We start from the raw sequence: 22775 nt of genomic DNA, 5'->3' as shown, positions 1-22775 counted from the left end.
CAACCCCTGGTGATTGTGATTATTTGATTTCAAGGAAATGCCAAATAGAACAAAATTTTTCTAATAACATTCATTTCTATTACCTGGTAAGGATGAAAAGTTCAGAAATCCATTTCTATCCTAACACTCATTCATCAAACTAAATGCCCTATATCTCTTCAAACACAAACAACTTCTACTCAAAATCATAATCATTAAACCATATTTTTACTTCATCAAAATACATTTGAATAAACATTTGAATTTACAGAAGATCCTGAAGCAATATTTAGTTCAAATTTATTCAGTTCAATGTTTGGTGAATTTTAATATTGGAATGGAAAAGAAGAGAAAATATGTAAGTGTGGTGAAGGAAAGATCATTTCCAGAGTATGAATAATAGAACAATTGAAAAGAACTTTATTATTTTAAGGCTACTAATGCTTTCATTTACCAGAGAGAAACATAGCCTTTTGGATAGTGTCCTTAAAGGCTTGCTTCACCTGCTGGTTCCTTAGGGTATATATGAATGGATTCATCATGGGAGCAACAGAAGTATTCAGAATAGCTACTCCTTTGGTGAATGATGCCTTTTCTTTTGCTGAGGGGTTAGCATACATGAATATGCAGCTTCCGTAAGAGATGGAAATGACAATCATGTGAGAGGAGCATGTAGAAAATGCCTTTTTTCTCTGACTGGCAGAAGGCAGTTTCAGAATTGTCCTAACGATGAACATATAGGATAGAATTATTAATGCCAATGTGAAAAGCAGAATCACTATTGCAGAATAAAAACCAATCACTTCTAGGAGCCATGTGTCTGAGCAGGATAATTGCAAGAGGGGAAAATAATCACAAGCAAAGTGATCAATGACATTGGAGCCACAGTAATCTAACTGGAGAAAAAGAATAACTGGTGGGAAGATATTTAAGAATCCTGCCAGCCAAGCACAAAAGACAAGCAATACGCAGACTCTTTCGTTCATGATGGTCGCATAACTCAGGGGCTTGCAGATGGCCACGTACCGGTCATACGACATGGCGGTTAGAAGATAAAATTCATGATAAGATATGATAGAAGATAAAAATAAAATGCCCATGAAGATGAAGAAAAACAACTGAGCTGTACAATTGTTGTATGAAATTGTTTTATCTCTGGTGATAATTGAGCCCAGAAACCTAGGAATACAGACAGTTGTAAAGGATATTTCTAATATGGAGAAGTTCCTGAGGAAGAAATACATAGGGGTCTGTAGATGGGAGTCCACCAAGGTCAGAGTTATGATGGCCAAATTTCCAGTGATACTTAGTATATATGTGATAATTAAAAAGAGAAAAATCACAATCTGAAACTCTGGGTCATCTGACAGCCCTAGAAGAATGAATTCAGTGGGTACTGTGTGGTTTTTCATTGCTGATTCTTTTCTCCCTCATTGAGAACAGAAAATGTATGCTGCCCCTATAGAACATAAAAAGTTAAAACAGGATTGAAGATAGAGTATAAACATTTTTAAATATTCATGATGATGAATAATCTATGAGATACAAAACACCTGTTCCCTTGTAGCAACTCTGTCCAATTTCTTTTTGACCATTTATTCAATTAGTGAGTATCATCTGAAGTTAAATATTGATCTATTTTGTTTGAAAAATATACTACCATAGACCATGAATAGTGAAGTCTTGTGGTAACATTTAAACAGAAACCATTTATTTTAATGTTTCCTTAAAACTCAGATTCTAATTATTCTTTACAATACTTAGCTCCTTTTATAGAAACTATGAAAATACTCCTATAAATTTTTCTTTCTTCAATATTATAAAAACCAGTCTGGATTGAAGATAATCTAAGTGCAGGATTTGAAAGTTTATAGAGGTGATTTAGCTTACCTCCACATTGTATATTTTTAGGTACACAATACTTTAGGAAACTTTCGTAAGATTAAACAATTAGTCAATATAATAATCATTTCACTTTAGAAAATATGTTTATCCATGGGAATTTTTGTTGACCATTCTCTCCTAAATTACTTTCTAAAGGGTTTTATTGATGCTATCAGTCTCCCCACATCATTTTTTTTTCTGATAAACAGGCCAGAAAGACAAGAAGGTAAACTCCTATTACTAAAATAAATAATTGCCTAGAAATAGTTTAATTCACACAATGCACAATTATTTTTTTTTAACATTTACTGGGAAGCAAATAGTCTTTTTGATACGGAATATCTTTTTTAAAATCCTATTTCTGTAACAGAACACCAATGAAACTAAGAAAGAAAGAAATTAACAATCCAGGACTTATTTCTGTGTTCCTGCATTCTGACTATGTTAATAGTCTTCTTGGTAGTAAACAGTTATTTATTTTTTAATATTGAAAGGGTTGTAAATTCACAAACACATATGCAAATAACAGTTTAAAACATTTGATCAATTGCATTAATATATATTATATTGACGAATAACAAATTTACTTGCTTTCTGATTCTTCTTGATGATTTAGTCTCAAATTTTATTTTTTGATTTGCCTAAATATTTACATAATTTCACAGCTGGTAAATTGCATTTGTAATTTATTTGGTCTCTCTACCTCTCTCAAAACAAGTATAGTGATTTAACTTTTTCATTGCTCTCATAGTTCCCTTTGTTGTTTGATTAGTAATATTTGACCCACAAAAATATCCTACATTCCTAATAATTGTAAAATATTTTAACACTATTGTAACACGACTCATTTTTGCTTTTTGTTTCTCAACTAACTCCATGTACAAACTCTATCACACCTTGGTTGACTGGTAAAATACTCTTCCATGCCCTTTGGTATGATACAAAGCACTTTTTAAATAAACATTTTCTTTGTATTTTTACAAATACTGAATATTAAAGTTTTGTAATCCTACAATTATACATCCATAAACTCTAAGTAATATTTTCTTTAGAGTTCAGAGATTGTTGTATTTTCCCACTAAGGATGCTTTGAAAAACAGAAAATAAGGAATGTTCTTCTCTATGTATGCCATACAAATGGAACTGGACTTTTTATATATATGTCTTTTTTTGTTGTCTCAGGGGACTTCATTAAGTAAACAGAGTGCCAAGGAGGGGTATCATTAAAAAATACAGTTGAATCAATTTTAAAAATATTGATAAAGAAGCATAAAAAGCAAGATTATTGAGGACAATAAGGCAAATGTGTAAGTAGCATTAATATGGAGTGTATGAAAGATTGTCTTAGAAGTTGACTATTTTATGATTGTACAAGGATTCCACATTTTTCTTCCAGAAATTCTGGACTTATTCTCAGGAGAGTAACTGTGCTTACATGCCTTGAATTTTGGCAACCTGGAGAAGAGATTTTTACTATACCAGAGTGAAATAGTACAAAACACTATTTTGGATTTCTAATAAGACCAGATTGTATTCTGAAATAGGCAACATGTTAAAGAATGTTATCCTTTAATTGTGTCTTTGAAATTAGGGAAAACTTGTGCATTGTTCATGACCAATGTCCTAGAATATTTGCTAAATGTAGCTTTTATTGCCTTTTGACTACTTTCCTTCACTGTATTATTATTCACTTTCCTTAAAGTCTTATTTATAAATACTTTGAGTATGACATCTTCTCATTGGGAGAATACTTATGAACCAAGAAAAGAATTTGGAAATCTTTCATTGGATGTTTTTAACTTGCTTATTTCCATATTTTCTTCAATGAAAGATGTAAATTTTATTATTAGAAGAATATAATAGTCATATATTATAGTACATACATATATAATGTAAATTTTACTTTTAACAATTTATCATTATTTCTTTGCATTTATAAATATAGACATGAAGCATGGGTGCATTTAATGCTAGGTGTGCAGATTATTCATAGAATTAAAAGATGAGAGTATTTGAAAGTGGGATAGAAGAAAGAAAATAGGAAAGGATGAGCAAGCCACTAGTTAACACATAGGACAATATACAGATACTGAACTGTCTTGCCTTTGTAAGTGCTACACATTAAAATAGGCATTAAAAATATAAATTTATCATTTCAGTAGACATAGTGAAACTGATGTTCTACTTATGAAAATTCTATTCCTTTGCTTTTATGTTTGCAGCCAGAGTCATTTTATTCATATTTCATTTTTCGAACTCCTTAATAATAATAAAGCAATCATTTTTGATATTTTATTTATCATCAGGCATTTACTATACCCTTTAATTATCTCATTTTTTTCCAGACAACAAAAATCCTTATGAGGTTAGCATTATTATTATTATTATTCAGATAAAGAGTTTGAAACAGAAAGAAAATAGTTAAGTATCTTGTCTTTACCGATGTGTAACTGTGCACAATAATGTGCTTGGAGGAAAGGGAATGTGTTTCTATTTTACAAAGCACTGTATTTCATTTGAAAAATCCTATTAGAAATATTTCATCTCCATTATATCTTCTCTCAGACTCCTAGATGCTGAATTGCCTATTTCTTTCTCTGCATTAATCACTCTATCACTCTCCTACCTTCTACCATTCCTACTCCTAGTTACTGATAATTCTCAGACTTTCGTAGGCCTCCTAATAATTTACATTTAATTTAGACTGATTATGTCTATTACATTCCTATTGGCAAGCTAATAGGACATCTGCTTTTTTAATAATGGTGTCTAATTGTCTCCAAGGCATTCTGAGGTTGATGAGCTACTGTTTAAAGCCAAAGAAACACATAGTTCAGTGACCAGATCTCACTCTTCTTAGAGAGTGGAGGAAGAATTTCAATTAGGAATAATATTTTCCTTAATATGTTCAAAACCCAAGTATAACATTTATAACTCAAAGTCATTAAAGCATCTAAATATTTTAAGACTTTCTTTCAAAACCTAAATTGACGTCATATTACTGAATAATTATAGTGCATGTTACTCATAATTTCAGTGATACAATATCATCCTTTATAGATAAGGACCCATCAAGATATTTGATTGACATACCATTTATGGGAACCATTATTTAATTTAATTATTGTTTTACAAATTAATTTATAATCTCAGAAATGTATTTTATTGATAGATGATGTTGGATATCATCTATTTCCAGGGATAACCCACATCATTAAAAAAATTTTTTCAGTGAAATAAATAAGGGCTTATATTATTTCAAAATTACTACCATTAGAAAGTTCAAAATGCAAACCTTCATAAGAAGAGTTATCATGACTGCATGAAAGGTCAATACACACTAAATAAAAAAGTGTTGTCAAATGGTCTAATGTAAAATAGAACAAGAAAAAAAATACCAACAAATACATTAGGAAATTTTCAATTATTTCTTTGTCATAGAAAGTTGTCTAGCTATGATGAAACATGTGTTTTATTTGAACATTATTTTTAAAAGCTAAGTTAATGTTATGCACACTATTATATTTATTATATAAATTATATGTTAATGTTGGATAAAATAATTAATGGTCTGATTGCTGTGACACTGGAACCATTCTAAATTATTCAAATGTATTTATTTATTCAAAAGTATTTATTGAATACCCATTACATGGCAAAAGCATATTCTAAATGAGAAGGATGAGTGACTTTTGGTAAATGTTTACCAGAAGGGGTGGAGGTGCTGGGCTGGTCAATTTATATGATGTGAAGTCTCCCACCATGGCAGATTGCAAGCTACCAGTGTAAACTTACTTCAGGCAGACTTGAGAAGAGACACGCACACCTGGTTCTTGAGAAGTGGTATAGACAGACTCCAGCACCCCTCTATGCGAGCACATCATTTTGCCCATAAACTACACAAAGATCCCTGCTTTCACATGGTGAGGGATATGAGACACTGTAGACAACAAACAGTGAACAAGATTGGTTGGTAAATTATATGGTATTATAGGTTAATAAATACTTTTTAAATAAAGAGAAAATTGAAAACCCTTGGAATGGGGAGCTACTATAATAATATCATTGGGGTAGGTCTTATTGAGTGAACTTTGGAAAGAGACCCAAAGGAGGTAAGGGTGTTGTTGCCTATGCAGACTCCTGGGAGAGGACAATTTCATGTTTAAGTAACATTTAGTGTAAATGTACTAAGTTCTTAGGAGGAATATCATGTTATTTGCAAATAAAGATTTGTTTCCTCTTTTCCAATGCCTTTAAATATGTTTGTTTTTCTTGTGCAGGGCAGAGAAGTCCTTGGTTGACAGCTCTCAGCTCTCTAGCTTTCTCTGATTGGTGAAATGAGGACAGGGGCTGTGCTGTGCCTGTGCTTCTGATGTTTCTTATCTGGGGAGACCCTGAACATTTCCTGAGTCACTCTTGGTCACTGTGGATTCATCTGATTAACTCCCTGAGTCATATCTGGCTCTCTGGCTCTATAGGATCAACTCCCTGAGTCATTTTTCAGGGACTCTTTCTTTTTCATCCAGCTCATTTCTGTCTTTCTGCCTAACACTTAGAGCCCAAGATCTGGATGCTTTGTGGGCATCTTGCTATTGGGTTATCAGTATTCCTTGAAACTTCCATTGAACAGAGGAGGAAATACATCTTGGAAAATGAGTTTCACATTGACATTTCTTTTTGTAAATTTTTTATTGAAGTGTATTTGAAATATATTATATTAGTTTCAGGTGTACAACACAGTGATTCAACAGTTGCATACATTATGTTTACCACAATAAGTATAGCTGCTCTGTGACACCATACAAAGTTATTACAATATTATTAGCTATATTCCCTGTGCTGCATTTTTTATCTTCATGACATTATTTTGTAACTGGAAGTTTGTTCCTCTTAACCACCTTCATGTCCTCTGCCTATCTGTTTACCTCCTCCCTCTGTCAACCACCAATTTGTTCTCTGTATTTATGAGAATATTACTGAGCCATAAAAAAGAATGAAACCTTGCCATTTGAGACAACATGGTTGGACCTAGAAGGTATCATGAATCTAACACAAACAAACAAACAAAAAATACAGAAACAGACTCACAATGGCATTTTGTATTTCGGTCTAACAACCCAGAATTTTTCCACTTCTTTTCCATGCCACCTTTGTATCTCTCTTCCTCCATGGTAAGAAACCTGGCTTCCACAACAATCTAGAACTGTATTAATTACTCAATTCTACAACACACACAAAATAGTTTCAGAATTGTTATACTCCCATTATTATGAAAACAAAGCAAATGTTTTTTGCAGCTGCTCTCTTACAAATGACCAATTGCCAGAGTACTGTCTTAAAAAAACTATTTCCTTAGTTCTTTGTTCTTTCTCCTACATGCTCATCAATCTGTTTTAGCAGTATGTTCACTTGTGTGTATTCAGTTTTCACATTTTCTTCCCATATTGCTCAATTGATTTTATTTTTGGAATATGTGAAACAAGAATATTTTAAACATTAAAATTATGACAATAGATATACTCAGAAATATATCACTTACTTTTTTTTTGCTCCATTGATCTCTCTCTCTTTTTATGCCTGAGTACCTGTCTTAATTATAGAAACCTTATGTTATTTTATTATTGTTACTATTTTATATTGAGGTACATATAATATTTATCTTATATTTTAATAGCTCTGTGGTTGGTCTCTCACATTGGTCTTATTTCTTACAATTTCTTAGTTATTACTGCTAGCTTGTTTTTCCATATGAAGTTTAATATTGGTTTCAGTATTAGTGTTCTTCTATTGGGCCAAATGACCAAGACATTCTAATGCTATTTGAAGTGTCACTGACAAATGGGGGTGCACCATGGCACCTCTTCTTTTCCACAAGTGGAGACTCATAACATAAACTGTGATAGAGAGAAATCTATTATGGGTAGATCCTTTCCTTTTGAACAACATTTACTTGCTTGCTACTGGGTCCTAGTAGAGTCTAATGGCCAAACTGTAGGACATCAATTGCTTATTAGATTTCAACTTCCCATAATGAACTGTTATTGGACCATCTCAGCTATAATGTTTGTCATTCACAGCAGCAGTCTATCATCAAATCTATAACCAAATAAATCATAGGACATCAGACTAGAGCAGGACCAAAAGGCACAAGTAAGGTTTATGTCACATGACTAAGACTCCTTTGAACCAAATTTTTGCTTCATTACATCCTCTTCCCCTATCCATGTGTATGGCCTTATTGAGAATACCTAATAACTGGTTCACCAGGGAATGAAAATATGTACCTAGTTATAGATGTTCTGCACAATATGCTAGCATCCATTCAAAAGTGAATTATTTACAAAATATATGCTTTGTAAACAATATTCATATACAAAAACTACTGGTATATCTGTATCAATATTAGTGAATATAGGTGTTATGGAAAAAGCTTACTTCAGATAGAAAGGAATAGGTGGTTTTTCATAATGGTTAAAAAAAGTTATGTTCACTGAGAAGATAGAACAATTCTAAATCTGTGTCTGCATAAAAGCGCAGTGCAAACAAATACAAAAATTAAAAATTGACATAACTACAAAGAGAAAGAACCAACTCCATAATTGTTTTGGCAGATTTAAATCACTCAGTAACAATACAAACAGTGAAAGTACAAAAGATTTAAATAATATGATAATGAACTTGACCTAGTTGACTTTAATTGAACAGTGCATTCAACCACCATTACTCACAGTTTTAAATGTTTATAATACTCTGACCATATTCTAATCCATAAAGTGAAATTCAACTAATTTAGGAGGATTTAATTTAAGGAAAGTATATTTTATGACTCCATAAGAGGGTTTTCTGAAAATGTCATGTCCAGAGGATCCATTTACAACAGACTGAGGCCTACAGCTCAGCAGCCTCTCTTTCAGGGAGAAAAGAGGAGAGTGCAGCATGTGTCCAATTTTGGGGCTCTTCAGGGACTGCCAGGGACTGGAGTATCTGCAGCCTGTTATGGGGCCATTATGGAACCTGACATATATAGATGCCTGGCAGCTGCTGGAGACAAAAATGAGCTGGGTGACAACTGTCACTTCAAGGACCTGAGATACCACAGACAGAAGCAGGGAGCAAGAGGTTACGAACTCCATTTTGCAAAAATGGGCAAAATCTTCTAATTGGGAATCTCCAAAAAAATATCCGAGAAAACAAGTCCTCAGATAAGCTGTGGGAGGCCCCCAGAATCTCTAGGGGTACTGAGTGGTGATGGTCTTCTCCTGTATGAATCCAGTTTCCAGTTTAAAGACTGAGATTGGTGATTGTTTTTTCAAATGTGTAGATCTCAACATGAAGTAAAGAGGAACATGAAGAAACAGAAAATAACCCTATCAAGGAAACAAAATAAATCTCTAGAAAAATACCCTAAAGAAATAGATGCACAGGGACACATAAAAGAGAATTCAAAATAATTGTCATAAAGATGATAAATTTCACAAAGTGTACATCTTCATATTCACAGTGCAATGCACTGATACATACTGCCTCTATGGACTGAATTTCATATACAATAATGCAAAACATGTAGATTCTTTAAATATTAAGAAATTATCAATGTACATCCTGAAAACACACAAGAAATTGCATACTAATTTTGAAATGTTCACTTGAAGTAAAATGTAATATCATATATACCTTTTAGGGACTTAAATTAACAGAATTAAAACTATTTCTTACATTGCAATATAGAGTCTGTCTAAAAGAAATACATTTCATTTCCAGAGATAAATAAACTTTACCATATTTTTAAATAACTCAATAACCAGTGTGTTGGAGAAACTTGGATATGGAAGTGGAAGAAAAGAACTGGGAAATATAAAATTAACTGTAATGTGGCATAGAAAGGGACTTAAAAAAACAAGCATATAGATATTGAGAAATGTTGAGATTTTACTGCTCTTTAGAGTGTCCTTGGATTTTGCCAAAATACATATTTCATTTATTTGCAGAAAATGCTACTTTATGGACCACATCTTTGAAGGCTTGTTTTACTTGCTGGTTTCTCAGGGTGTAAATGAAGGGGTTCAGCATGGGGGCAACAGAGGTATTGAGAATAGCTACTCCTTTGGTCAATGATGCCTTCTCTTTTGCAGAGGGATTAGCATACATGAACATGCAGCTTCCATAAGAGATGGAAATAACAATCATGTGAGAGGAACAAATGGAGAAAGCCTTTTTTCTCTGAATGCTAGATGGGATTCTCAAAATAGTTCTGATAATGTACATATAAGATAAAATCACTAATGCCAAAGTGAAAAGCAAAGTAATCAAAGCGAAGTAAAAACCAATTGCTTCTAGAAGCCATGTATCTGAGCATGATAGTTGTAAAAGGGGAAAGTAGTCACATGCAAAGTGATCAATGATATTGGAAGCACAGTAATCCAGCTGGAGGAGAAGCATAAGAGGAGGGAAGATGGTCAGAAACCCACACAGCCAGGCACACAGCACAAGAAGGGTGCAGAGTTTCCTGTTCATGATGGTTGTATAATGAAGGGGCTTGCAGATGGCAATATAGCGATCATAAGACATGGCAGTTAGAATGTAAAATTCAGTCACCCCCATGAAAATAAAGAAAAATAGTTGGGCTGCACAATTGTTATAGGAAATAGTCTTATCCCTGGTGATAATTGCCCCCAGAAATCTGGGAATGCATACAGTTGTAAAGGAGATTTCTAAGAAAGAGAAGTTTCGGAGGAAGAAGTACATAGGTGTCTGTAGATGGGAGTCTACCAAGGTTAGGGTGATGATAGTCAGGTTTCCAGTGACACTTAATACATATGTGATAAATAAAAAGAGGAAAATCATAATCTGAAGGTCAGGATCATCAGAAAGACCTAGAAGGATAAACTCTGTGATCATTGTGTGGTTCATCTCTCTCTCTCTCTCTCTCTCTCTCTCTCTCTCTTTCTCTCTCTCTCTCTCTCTCTCTCTCTCTTCTTTTCTCTTAAACACATTTAGGTGGAAAGAGTACTAAATGGAAGAGATGAAATATGTGATTCGTTGTGATCAATATCATCATCCTTGATACAATTTGAAAGCACTTTCTGTAATCCATGTTGATTTTCTTTTCTCTTCACTCTCTTGTTTGCATTATGTTTTACTACGTATTTGGGAGTTGAGTTCCGCTTCATTTACTAGTTCCCTTATTTTGAATCTAGCAGGAAAAGTTAGGAAATCTTCACACAATTAACCACATCATTGAGAGATGATGGTAAATAAAAACCAATACTTCTTGCTTTGTCCAATTTTTACAAATTATTATTGCATTTTTTGTTGAAATTATCATATGAAATATGCATTTTCCTTTCTTTCTGTCATGTGTTTATTAGAGGATATCACCACCTGAAAACAGAAATGACTTTGATTCCATCAGAAGGTAAAAGTGAAATTTAGAAGACTAATGCAAAAAACCTGTTACACTTTTTAGAAATCAATTAATGATTTTCTTAACAAATAAAATTGACTTTTTAACTTGCAATTATTATTTAATATAATTCATTTTATTTTTAATATTAAGATTGGTGGGTATAATTACTGAAATAATAAAGAAAACATTCTATATATATTATATAGTAATATGTTACATATATATTTACTATAGGATAAAATGAAAAGCCTAATTCGTTTATTTAAAAAATAGAGAAAGTATTCACTTACTTACTTACAGATATGTCTTAAATTCCATTGATATCATTAATGTTTGACATCTTCTATGACTGCTAGAAATATATAGAGAGAAAAAATTTATTTTCATGTTTTTAGGGACATGCATGCAGTACTTATCTATTTCTTTTTTTGCACCAAAGCACAAATTGGAAAAAAAAAACTACTCTCCTCAGATCTTAGCAGCTCTTTTACCCAAATTGTAGTTAGTGCATTTTCCATTTGAATGTCTTTTCCAAGCTATTGAGCTTTATGAAAAAATGTTTTATTCTCTTGTAATTCTGACCCACAATTATCTTTTACATGAGACCACTGCTCATTCCATAAGGAGATTCCAGAAATATATAAGAAAACCTCTCTCATCATCCTCATGCAGTCAATTAATTTCCAGCTGCATTGGATACACTATACTGTAGAGTTTGGTTTGTGAAAATTGTGACAGATACTTCCTCCATATTTTATAGTCAAATTTCTGCTTGCAGGATAGAATGTAAAAGCGTTGCTTCTTTGCAAGACACTAGCAAAATTCACACTAATCATATTTGATTTTTTTTTCTTTGTATGATGGCTAAAGGGAAGTAGGTCAAGAAATAAAAATGGAATGCCAGAAACCTTAAGAAGATGTGGAAATATGCTATAGTCCTCTTCAATAATGTTTTTCCTAGAAGCTGACAAAAGCCTTATTTAAAGAGAGAACTGGGAGAGATATTACAACATTGGGTATTGTGAATACAGATTCTTATACTAGGATCTGGCTTCCTTCTGGTCACACTATAGGTCAAGTTTTCTAAGTCTACTTGTTTGGACCTTGAAATAGACTTTCACATTGATCTCCAGGGTCCAAGGCCAAGTCCATTCCACATGTCTGCTGCCTTTTAGACCAGGAGGGATTTCTAGAAGCCATCCTTGGATTTCTCAGTAGCCTCCCAACTCCTCCACAGTGAATCTCCCTTGAGAACAGTTATGTTCATCTTTTTGGCCCACAGAGGACTTAAAATGTTGACTTCTACTAAATAATTACTTATATTAATCACAATTACTTAATATTTCATGAGTTATAAAAATAGTTATGAAGTCTACTTCCTTTCAAAAAGACAACTATTAAACTAATTTATGTTTAATCTTCTCGAAACAGAAATGATTTCCACATATATCCTTTTTGTTGTTTACCCTTAGGCTTGCAAGTTCGTTTCATAATTCTGAGTTAAATAATAACTGTTTTAATGCACATATGCTCACAATTTTTAAAGAAGATGTTACATAGGCTAAATAATTTAATTCTCATTACAAAATGCAATATTTAATAGCAATCAATTTTGTCCATTGTATTGTTCTTCTTGGCCTTTACATTTATCACGTACTTAACATTCTAATGAGAAATATCACATAATACTAATATTTTGTTTATTAGAAATTCTGATTAGTGAATTACAATTATACATAATTATTAATAAGACATGTATTTGTAATTAAATAAACTAATAATTCATATCATGTAATAACTACTTGTTACTAAGTGTTATATACTTAAATGAAATATATAAGCATGCATTTAACACATGAAAAAAATATGGTAATGAATTTATATAATCAATTGGTAATATAGTCACCAATGCAGAAAACTCATGGCTAGGGTGCTTGTTTGGGATTACTTCTTGGAAGAGAGGAATTAGAAGAAAGTTTGAAGAATGGTGGAAGAAAAGATAGGCATAACTTAAGTTTTTGACAGTGTATATATTGTGTTTATTCAACTTGTGAAGTCGCATTTTGGCAGATGTGGCTCTATATCATAGGGAGTGAGACCCTGTCCACTTCATTCATTTTTTCCCAGCATTACTGAGATATAACTGACATATCACATTGTGTAAATTTGAAGTATATGACATGTTTATTTTACACACTTACGTGTTGTGACGTGATTACCATGGTGGAGTTAGTTGACACAGAGCTACCATTTTTTTGTGGTGAGAACGATTAAGATTTACTCTCTCAGCAACTTGCAAGGATATAAGACAGGATTCCTATAGATCACTTTTGTGGAGATAGTTTAATGCTGTTATATTTTCACCCTAAAAGTCCAATTAATAAGTAACAAGAAACTCTATCATTATTCATGGAGGGCAACTGTGCAGTAATGCTTCCCTTGATTGCATCCTCATACTTGCAATTTTCTGTAATTGCTATTTAGATGTAGAGGCTTAATCCACGTTTAGGTCTGAGAACTCTCTTGGAAGACTACTCCAGAAATGGAATTTTAAACTTCCAACAGGAGATACATGTTTGTCTTTTCTTTACTTCTTAAAAGCCATTCTTGATCAAAGGTAGAAGCTATTTATTCATTATGTACTTCAACGAGGTTATATTCTTAATCTGTCATTTACCATTTGCATATTTGTTATTATAGTTTACACAGAAGGGCCCAGATGAGTGCCTATTTTATACCTTTTTCAGTATTCTATTGGTTCTCTAGTATCTTTTTGAATACCTGGTTTTATAAAATTTTGCATTTGTTGTAGGTTCCATTAGTGATTGACATAAATATTTTAAGGGCGATTTGAACTGACAACACTGCCTCTTTGGAGTGCTTTGGCCAGGGGGAAGCTCTTCAGGTTGCCTTCTGTTTCAGACATGACGGTTTCTGCTTGATTCCTTCCTATCTTCTACTGGTAAGTTTTTCAGGTTCATACTACACTTTCCTGCATTGGAACTGGACTGAGTCTTTTCTCCAAAGAGTCTTCCTTATGTTGGTCAAGAAATGGTAAATCAAGGTAAGAATTTGGGCACTTAGTTGTGGGACTGATACCAAAAACCTGTCCTTGTCACCAGTCAAATCACAAAACATAACGAGAAGATTTTGAGGAAAAGAAAGGAATAGTTTTTTAATTTCCCCCAAATCCTCAACTGCCTATAAATCCCCTAGACAACGCACCTCCCTGGGCTCTCTTGTCCCCTCCTGGCGTGAGCCAGGAGCTCTGTCTGTCCTCTCACTGTGTCTCTCAATAAAAGTCTCCCTGGCTCTTCTACCTCAACTGTTGGCTAAGTTCATTCTTCGACTCCGCAAACAAGAACCCCGGCATCACCACCTGTTAGTGGTTACAAAGGTTTTGGGGCAACTTAAGTCCATTTTCAAGTTAAAGTTAATGTTAAATTTTAAACCCAGATATTTGATTCCGTTTTTTTCTATCACAATCCCCACTGTCAATTTTCACCTTCCATTTCAAGGGATATGTGGATGACAAAGTTCATCTGCCTACTTCTTGTGGAATTAAGGCACCAAGTGATCAGGATTTTTTAAATGGAAGGCATACACCTGTTGTCACCAAAGATGATACTGTTGTCCCAAGGTGTGAGTGTGGATTTACATAATTTGGGAAGACACCACATTATGATTGTGAACCCAAAATAAGGGAGTAAGATTATCAGAAGACATGACAGACAGAATTTAAATACTTTCATAATTATGTACTTGAAACTGCTGGGGATCCAGGAGAACAATCTGGAAAGTCAATCTTCTATTCCTGTCCCAAATCCTCCTAAAAATGGAGTGTGTTGATGATCTAAATTATGCTGTAACTGAGTAGCTTATTGGCAAGTCCTTTCAATAGTAGTTTGAAACTGGGCAGAAGTGTTAATGTACATGCAATAAGAGGTATTTGCTATAGTGCAGATGCCTCCTTGTTCAACCAATATATAATCTAATGCCATTCTATTATGTAATACTGCTATAGCGAAAGAATCAAGTGATTTCTGTAAATTTGCAGGTGCTTTGGCTGTGTCATTAGCCAAAATTATCTAGGTGCTAGAAAAATTTCCAAGTATATGTTCATGTGCAGCCACATCCCACCAAAGTATGAAGGACCAGCCAAAGAAATACAGATCCCCATCAAGAATTCTCCTAGGGAGATCTGAGGTTACTCTGGTAAAAAGCTTGAGAGAACTAAGGCATTGTTTAGTTTCCTTGATAGGATGAATGGAGAAAGGGGTGAGTAATGTTGCTAGAAGGCATTGCATAGGTGTAGAAGTTCATCAGGTATAATTGGGGGCCCAAAGGACTCCACCTATCTTACTGTAGCTCCAGGGAAAGGTGTTCCCAGCCCAGGGTGAGTACACTATGAAACTGGTGAAACCAAAATAAGTCAAGGGGAAGGGTGGTTTGGGAGAAAGGCTTTTATTCCTTACAATCACTAGCCAGACTCAGCACCACCCATCTCCTCCAGCCACAACTTGTGCTCTGCGGCCACAGTGCATTCTCTAGTTCTCCCACTACTTTCTGGGAGGAACTCCATGGGTGGGTCCTTGGTGACTGGCAGATTCAAGACCAATTATGTACCAGAAATGGAGGGGAGGACAGAATGGCCATTTTCTCTCCACCCCTTACCCCAGATCAACAGGAGGTTCTGCAGTGATAAATAGCTACTGATATGTATATGATCTAAGGCCAGGCAGGAGATTCTGGACATTTTACTTCCCCAGTTCTCTGGGATTAGGATCACTTGGTTTCTGCAAAATCATCTTCCTGCATTATCTGACCCTGAAACTCAGGAAACAGGAAGAACAAAGAGAAACTGCCACCTGTTAGTGGTTACAAAGTTTTGGGGCTATTTAAGTCCATTTTCAAGTTAAAGTTAATGTTAAATTTTAAACCCAGATATTTAATTCACAATCCACACCTGCAGAATTCTTACCTCACAATCTACATGCCCCCAATCTTCTGCAGTGGCCTATGTGTGAAAAACTGGAGTACTGCAACCAGACTAATAACATACAATAACAACAGGAATTATGATACAGGTAGCAATAAAACCATGACAATCCTCAAGCGTGAGAATCCAGCTGGGTAAAAGTTCCTACTCAAGTTAATTACATAGCTCATGCATTCCACAGGAGGCCAGCAGCTGAATTGGTAGGGAGCTCCATGCACGCTCATCAAGGAGCAGGTGTGGCTAGAGGGAAGGCCCGATATACAAAGACTGTAGAAGAAAATAAACTTAAGGGCAGTAAGACACATGTTTTGATTATTTGAACATAGGCAAATCTTGCCCATCAGGTAGGATACATGCAAGAGAGTGGTCCTTTGATAAGACAGTGGCTGGAATGGGGTCTATTCTGGTCTAGGATATCAGATATTCACCCTTCCTCCTGTTGGAACTATGGACAGAATGGTATGTAGGGCTATGGGTGGCATATGCATTGTCCATAAAGACAAAATAAAACTTCCCAAAAGATGCTCTTATCTTCCAGTGGTTCTGGGTACTTGATTGTGATCTTTGGGGTTCACACACAGGAGGCCAGCTTCCAGGCCTTGTCCCCAAGGTGCCAGAAGGGCCAGCCATCATTGGTCCATGTGTCAGAATTTCTATCACCATGTCCACTCAACAGAGCCTCCAGGGTTTAACATGGTTGGTGCTGGCAGCAGGATGATGCTCTGCTGAACATATCCTGGCTGCAATAATTCCTCATGTGTTTGCACATGCAGTTGTGTAGGAGAGGCAGCAATGTGTATTTTAGCATGTTCACACAGCTCAGTGCCCCCTCTGGGGGTCTCATTCAAATGCTGTAGCACTGTCATCAAGTGGACTAACCAGCCCCGGAGACTACTGGTGTCGACTTCAGGCCAGATGTCAACAAACCATTGTTCCTCTCTATCATACTTGCCCCAGTAGGTTTATATGGTACATGAAACTTGCACTTTATTCCTAATTGCTGCACCCATTCTTGTAACACATGTCCAGTAAAGTGGTCCCACTGATCACTCTCAATCACGGGCTGCTGGCCATAGGCTGCAAAGAGGTGCTTTAGGCCCCTTTTGGTCATATGCTGACCTGCATATGTGGACCAGCAGCTGTCCACACAAGTCATGGCATACCGATATCCTTCTAATATGGGCAGAGGCCCAATGTAGTCTATCTGCCACCTGACAAGGGATATTGGCCCCTTTACTATTGCCCCATGTTGCTGCAGGACTTGGTGTAAGTCCCTCTAAGAGCACACAAGACACTCCTTCCAGGTTTTGTTGACTTTTTCAAAGGTCAACACAAGCCCCACCTATGGGCCACAGCCCATATTGTCTTTTGCCCTGCATGCAACAAATGCTGATGTAACCACAGGCCTATATCAAAGGCACTTTTTCCTTCTAGCCGGTGCACCTGGGCCAGTGTGTCTGCTTCATCATTCCCTGGGGATGCCAAAGGCAAATGGCCAGTCACATGCACACTCATGACTGACTGTTTTAGTCTGACCAGAGGCCCATAGGTCTTGCCACTTTTGTCCCCAAAGGGGTCAGTAACCAACCATCCAGTTGGCATAGTACCATGTTGGTAGCCACAGGGTCAAGCCCCAACAGACGGCCCAGCTGTCAGTGCAGACAACTATAGGGGAGGGCTCCTGGGTGATTATGAGCTATAGAGCCTGCAACTCAGCCCATCTCAGCCCATGATCGCTCTTCCCCTCCCCATCCACCATCCATATTGTCTCAGTCTTAGCATGGAAAGCCACAGCCCTCCACTTTGGGAGCTGCCCACAACTGGAGCCGTCTGTATACAAGCATCTTCCGGTATCGAGGCTTTTCCCACCTGATAAGGATTCTTGGCTACCAATGGCTCAAAAGCAAGTTCTTCCTGTTTTCCACTGATGTATGTCACTGACCCCAATAACCACTGGAGTTCTGCATTTAAGGGACTAGTGAAGAGGGTGCTATGCTGCTGTAAATATGTGCCCTATTTGGCCAGTGCAGGTGTCTGTGCCATGCCACTCTGTGGCCTTTGGGTCCAGTCTCACACCCATCTTGCACGGGTTAAGTTGTTATACCTTGGTAGAGCTGTTCCAGTGGTGATGCTCTGTGGCCAGTGAGGCGTGGTACACAGCAGCCAGTTGCTTACACCCATAGTCCTCTTTCACAGTGGCTTGTGTATAGGGGTGGAGCATGGCGTGCTCCACAAACTGGGGAGTGGACTGCTCCTCTCCCTGAGGAGCCTGTGGTTGTTGCCTCTTTATTTCCTTAACTACAAATGGGCAGGTATCACCATGGGAGGGGCTGGTGCCTCAGGCAGCGGCCTCAGCAGCAGCTCTGCCCTTGGCCCCACCACCTCATCCTGACCTGGCTCCTGCTCCCCTGATGTCTCATCTGCCATCTCTGAGGCTGAAGGTGCCACCCCCTTCTTTCACCCCACTCACGGCCTTTGTAGCTCACATTTTTCTGCTGCCCCCTCCCGTGCCACTAGTATGTTTCTCATTAACACAATCTCAGTTCTTAATCTCTTTCACTTCTTTTTCAGAGCATTCCACAACTCATCTCCCTGTTCTTCCTATTGTTGCTGAAGTGCATCTCTCTCCTCGGTAACACTTTCCAATGCTGTGATAAGCAGCCACCCCACTTTTCCTGCCACCTTGTGATCACTCAGTTCCCCTAATGAGCGCCTGATTTTGCAGAGGGCCAACTCCACTGCCTCTGGTGACCCCACCCCTTCCCAATTCTAGGGAGGGCCCCACTTCTCTAGGAGGCACTTGACCCCAGACAAAATCCTCACTGGGGAATCCCTGGGTGAATCCCCACCATCCACAGGTGGAACCTGAGTTGAATAACAACCACACATAAGTGTGACCTTGGGTGTCTTCCCATCACCCCTGTTGGGTGTCCAAGGGTATCTCCCCACCATCTATAGGAGCATCCCACCCAAATATCACACCCATGAAGACAGCTTTTTGGATTCACCAGATCCTGCAAACTCATGGCAGGTGTTTCTGGCCCAGGGTGTCCCCTATGAAACTGATGAAACCAAAATAAGTCAAGGGGGAGGGTAGGTTGGGAAAAAGGTTTTTATTCCTTTCAATCACTAGCCAGGTTTGGCACCCTCCATCTCCTCCAGATGAGGCTCACACCCTGCAGCCATGGTATGCTCTCTACTTCCTACCTGCCCCTTCCAGGAGGAGCTCCATGGGCAGGTCCTTGGTGACTGGCAGATGCCAGACCAATTACCTTCCAGGAATGGAAGGCAGGAAAGAATTACTGTTTTCTCTCCACCCCTTTTCCCAGATTGATGGGAGGCTCTGCAGTGGTAAACACCTACTGATATGTAAATGGACTAAGACCAGGAGGAAGATTCTGGAAATTCTGCCATGTACCTTACAGTTACAGATGAAAACATGTCCTGTAGGAGCACAGAAATACACTGAATTATTCTTTTTAGGATCTGATACAACCTATCATATTTTCAAGGCCACCCATTCCATCCTGGTGGAGTCTGAGAGTAACAGGTCACAAATATAATATGATTTGGGGACAGGAAATGAGACAGTTTTGAGCACACATAGGCAAGGCCTCTTTAGGCTCAGGCGGATACATGTGGAAAGACATAGGAGTGGAAATACCAGTCCCTTAAAATAGACTGGACCTAGTTCTGTAATCAAAAGTGTACTGACACAAGGTCAGTCTTGGGGAATGAGCTATTCTCACTAGATACATGAGGGTAGAGGCAAAATTTGTGGAATACCAGTGTATTTAGGAACTGCAGAGAAATTCATGCCTGAATGTACGAAAGGATCACTGTGCCCTGCTAGGAAATGGGCTTTGGGGAGGAATATCCAATAATCAGACGCGGAGTGGAAGCCAGGGTCTGGGTGACATGGACTAGGGCACCTGTCCTTCCACCCTGGAGAAAAAGAAAGAGCAACAGACATAATCAGCAAACACATGTCATTTTTAGGATTTATTCTGCTTAGAGATATTTTAGGTCTTTTCAAGGATAGCTGGTCCGTGTATCTTCTATCTTCAGGGAACATTCTCACTCTGGTGTGATACATCCATGGTTTTACTCCTGCCAACTTTAGAGAGGTGTGGGCAGTCAGGAGCACATCACAGCATCCCTTCCATTTTTCCTCCGACTGTTGTTAAAGTGCTTGGTCTTTCCAAGTTTTTAGTAGGACATAATATCCAGGACAGAATGGATGTAAATAGACATCAAGAGAAAGAAACAACCTGGAGGAAGCAAACTTATGAACAGGAGTTAATATTTGACTGATTTGCTGAGTGTACTGCTTTATCCTACTTTCTTCTAATATTGACAAAGTAGAGAACTTACCTTATGGTTTCAGGAAGGGTCTTCCATATATTCTTTCATGGGCTTGGTTTAAGCCTGCTTCTAGGGGTTACACAGAAAAATAAGACATGAGCAGGTGGCGGGAGATTAAGGCCGGTAAAGCCCACTGAAAGGGACTCGAAGGGTTAACCAGATAAAATTTGAGAACCAGAAAGGAATCACAGTTAATGAGTTAATTAGTTGAAGTCCCAAAGGCCAGGAGCAGCTTGGAATGTCCAGATATTCCCCAGATAAAGAGAAGTATCCGAGTGCAGCCCAAGTCCTCATTTTATCAATTAGATCATGTCATTGTTAAATCTACTTGGCCTGCACAAAGGCCCAGCTTATTCTTTAACCTTAACCTATGCACTGTTTTTTCCCCTTCTTCTGGCCCCTTAATTGAGCAACTTTATACATCATGCCTTATGCTGACCCTTACCCAAAACGCCCCTTACCCTAATTCCTGAAGCAAGCCTCCTCTCTGAGGTTGCCAGCACTCACCTTTCTTTGAGTGTGTCACTCTGTCTGTCTACTCCAGATGAGTAGGGAAGGACTGCTTAGAGGCTGCAAGTTCTGCGGCTTGCATGTTCCCATCACCTGGGTGACCCAGACGGAACTTTGGCTACACAATCATGCTCCTTATTAACTTACCTGAAAATCTGCTTTCTTTGCCATCAGGAAGTTCTCAGAACATAATCTCACTCGTGCTCTAGGGCTCCCCCAAATTCTGGGGTGGTAGAGACTCAGTTCCCACAATGTGCAGATTCAAGCAGACACCAGATGCCAGGCGACGCTGACTTTAGGAGTTGGGAGGGGATTATGCCCTATGCCAAGTAGGAGTTCAATGAGCTTCCCTTTACTCCCTCTGTTTTTCCTTCCTCTCTGCTATTTTCAAGTAAGCCTTCCTTTGTCTACCTTGACTCTGGCCCATTCCTCCCTTGGAGTATATTCAAATAAAACCCTAGCTCTCCTTCACTATTGTGTCCTTGCCTTTCACCTCTTTGTGGCAGCACGACAAGAACCAAGGAGTACAAATCAACCACTAACATAGTGGTCACCCTAATTCTGAGTAGGGCAAGCAATGACACCTTGTCTTATTTTAGACTAGTTTCTTGGCACAGTTTAGCATAGTTTTTTAAGAGTATGATTTATCTTTTATGTTTTTACCTGCATTTTTTTGTGGCCTGCATGAGGCATGTAGTTTACATTTTATTTGTAAGACTTTACTTACCTTCTGAGCTACTTTTAGATAAAGGACAGTCCATTATCACTTTGTGAGAACAGGAGTCAATATCTAGGAATTATTGTTGGCACCACCTCATTGGCTTCCTCTGTAATTGCAGGAAAAGCTTCTACTTAGCCCAAAAATGTGTCAACCAAAACTTGTAGATATGAAGTTCCCTGTAGTCTTAGCCATGTTGGTGAAGTCAATTTGCAAATACTGTAGAGGACCATTTTCCATGTATTGTACTCCCCTTTCCAATGAGACTCTTCCAGCTTTAAGAGTATTGTGAGCACATAACTGACAATTCTGAGAAAATTGCTGTACAGTAAATAAAGCCTCTCAAATATGGGGTTACTAAGTCCATCGGATCATTTCATACATAATGAGTAATGTCATACAATCGTCTCATGGGTTTGACCAGGGCTTCTGGTAGCAATATTAGTCTGTGAGAGTTCAACTGCCATGTGGAATTTTCATCCCACTGATCAGAAAACCACTCTTTGGCCCTCTTTTCATCTTCTTCTGCATAATGAGGAATCTGTGCAAATCTAACTGACGTAGCAGGTTTCCTAAAAAGGAGTCCCTTTTGGCTGTTTTGTCTGCAGCTTTGTCAGCTGCCTGGCTTCCTCAGTCTGCATAGCTCCAATATTTGGTGCCCTGGACAACACATAATAGCCACTCCTTCAGATTCAGTCACTGCCTGAAACAAGACTAATATTTCAACTGCATATTTTAGGTCCTTATTTCCTGCTGTTGGCAACCTTCTTTCTTTCCAAATTGCCCCACAGGCATGCGCAATCATGGACACATATTTAGAGTCTGTATAAATGTTTACCTTCATTCCACTGGACAACTGGAGGGCTCTAATCAGTGTAATCAATTCTGCCTTTTGTTCTGAGGTTCCAGATGGC

At 37.4% G+C, this 22775-nt stretch overlaps 2 protein-coding genes across 2 annotated transcripts; both read right to left on the bottom strand.

Moving 5' to 3' along the window:
• Positions 1-425: 425 nt before the first annotated feature.
• LOC130685118 (olfactory receptor 6C3-like) lies at positions 426-1391 on the bottom strand. Its single transcript, XM_057508302.1, has one exon. It carries the CDS (start codon positions 1389-1391, stop codon positions 426-428), a length of 966 nt encoding a protein of 321 aa, XP_057364285.1.
• Positions 1392-9837: 8446 nt separating this feature from the next.
• LOC130685117 (olfactory receptor 6C3-like) lies at positions 9838-10773 on the bottom strand. Its single transcript, XM_057508300.1, has one exon. The coding sequence runs from the start codon at positions 10771-10773 to the stop codon at positions 9838-9840; it is 936 nt and encodes a 311-aa protein (XP_057364283.1).
• Positions 10774-22775: the final 12002 nt, after the last annotated feature.

This window comes from Manis pentadactyla, chromosome 10 (assembly GCF_030020395.1).
Source record: "Manis pentadactyla isolate mManPen7 chromosome 10, mManPen7.hap1, whole genome shotgun sequence".
NCBI classification, from domain to species: Eukaryota; Metazoa; Chordata; class Mammalia; order Pholidota; family Manidae; genus Manis; species Manis pentadactyla.
This window is presented reverse-complemented; position numbering and strand designations above follow the sequence as displayed.

Excerpts from the sequence above, each read along its gene's own strand:
- LOC130685118 (XM_057508302.1), bottom strand. The coding sequence starts at position 1,391 with ATGAAAAACCACACAGTACCCACTGAATTCATTCTTCTAGGGCTGTCA.
- LOC130685117 (XM_057508300.1), bottom strand. The coding sequence starts at position 10,773 with ATGAACCACACAATGATCACAGAGTTTATCCTTCTAGGTCTTTCTGAT.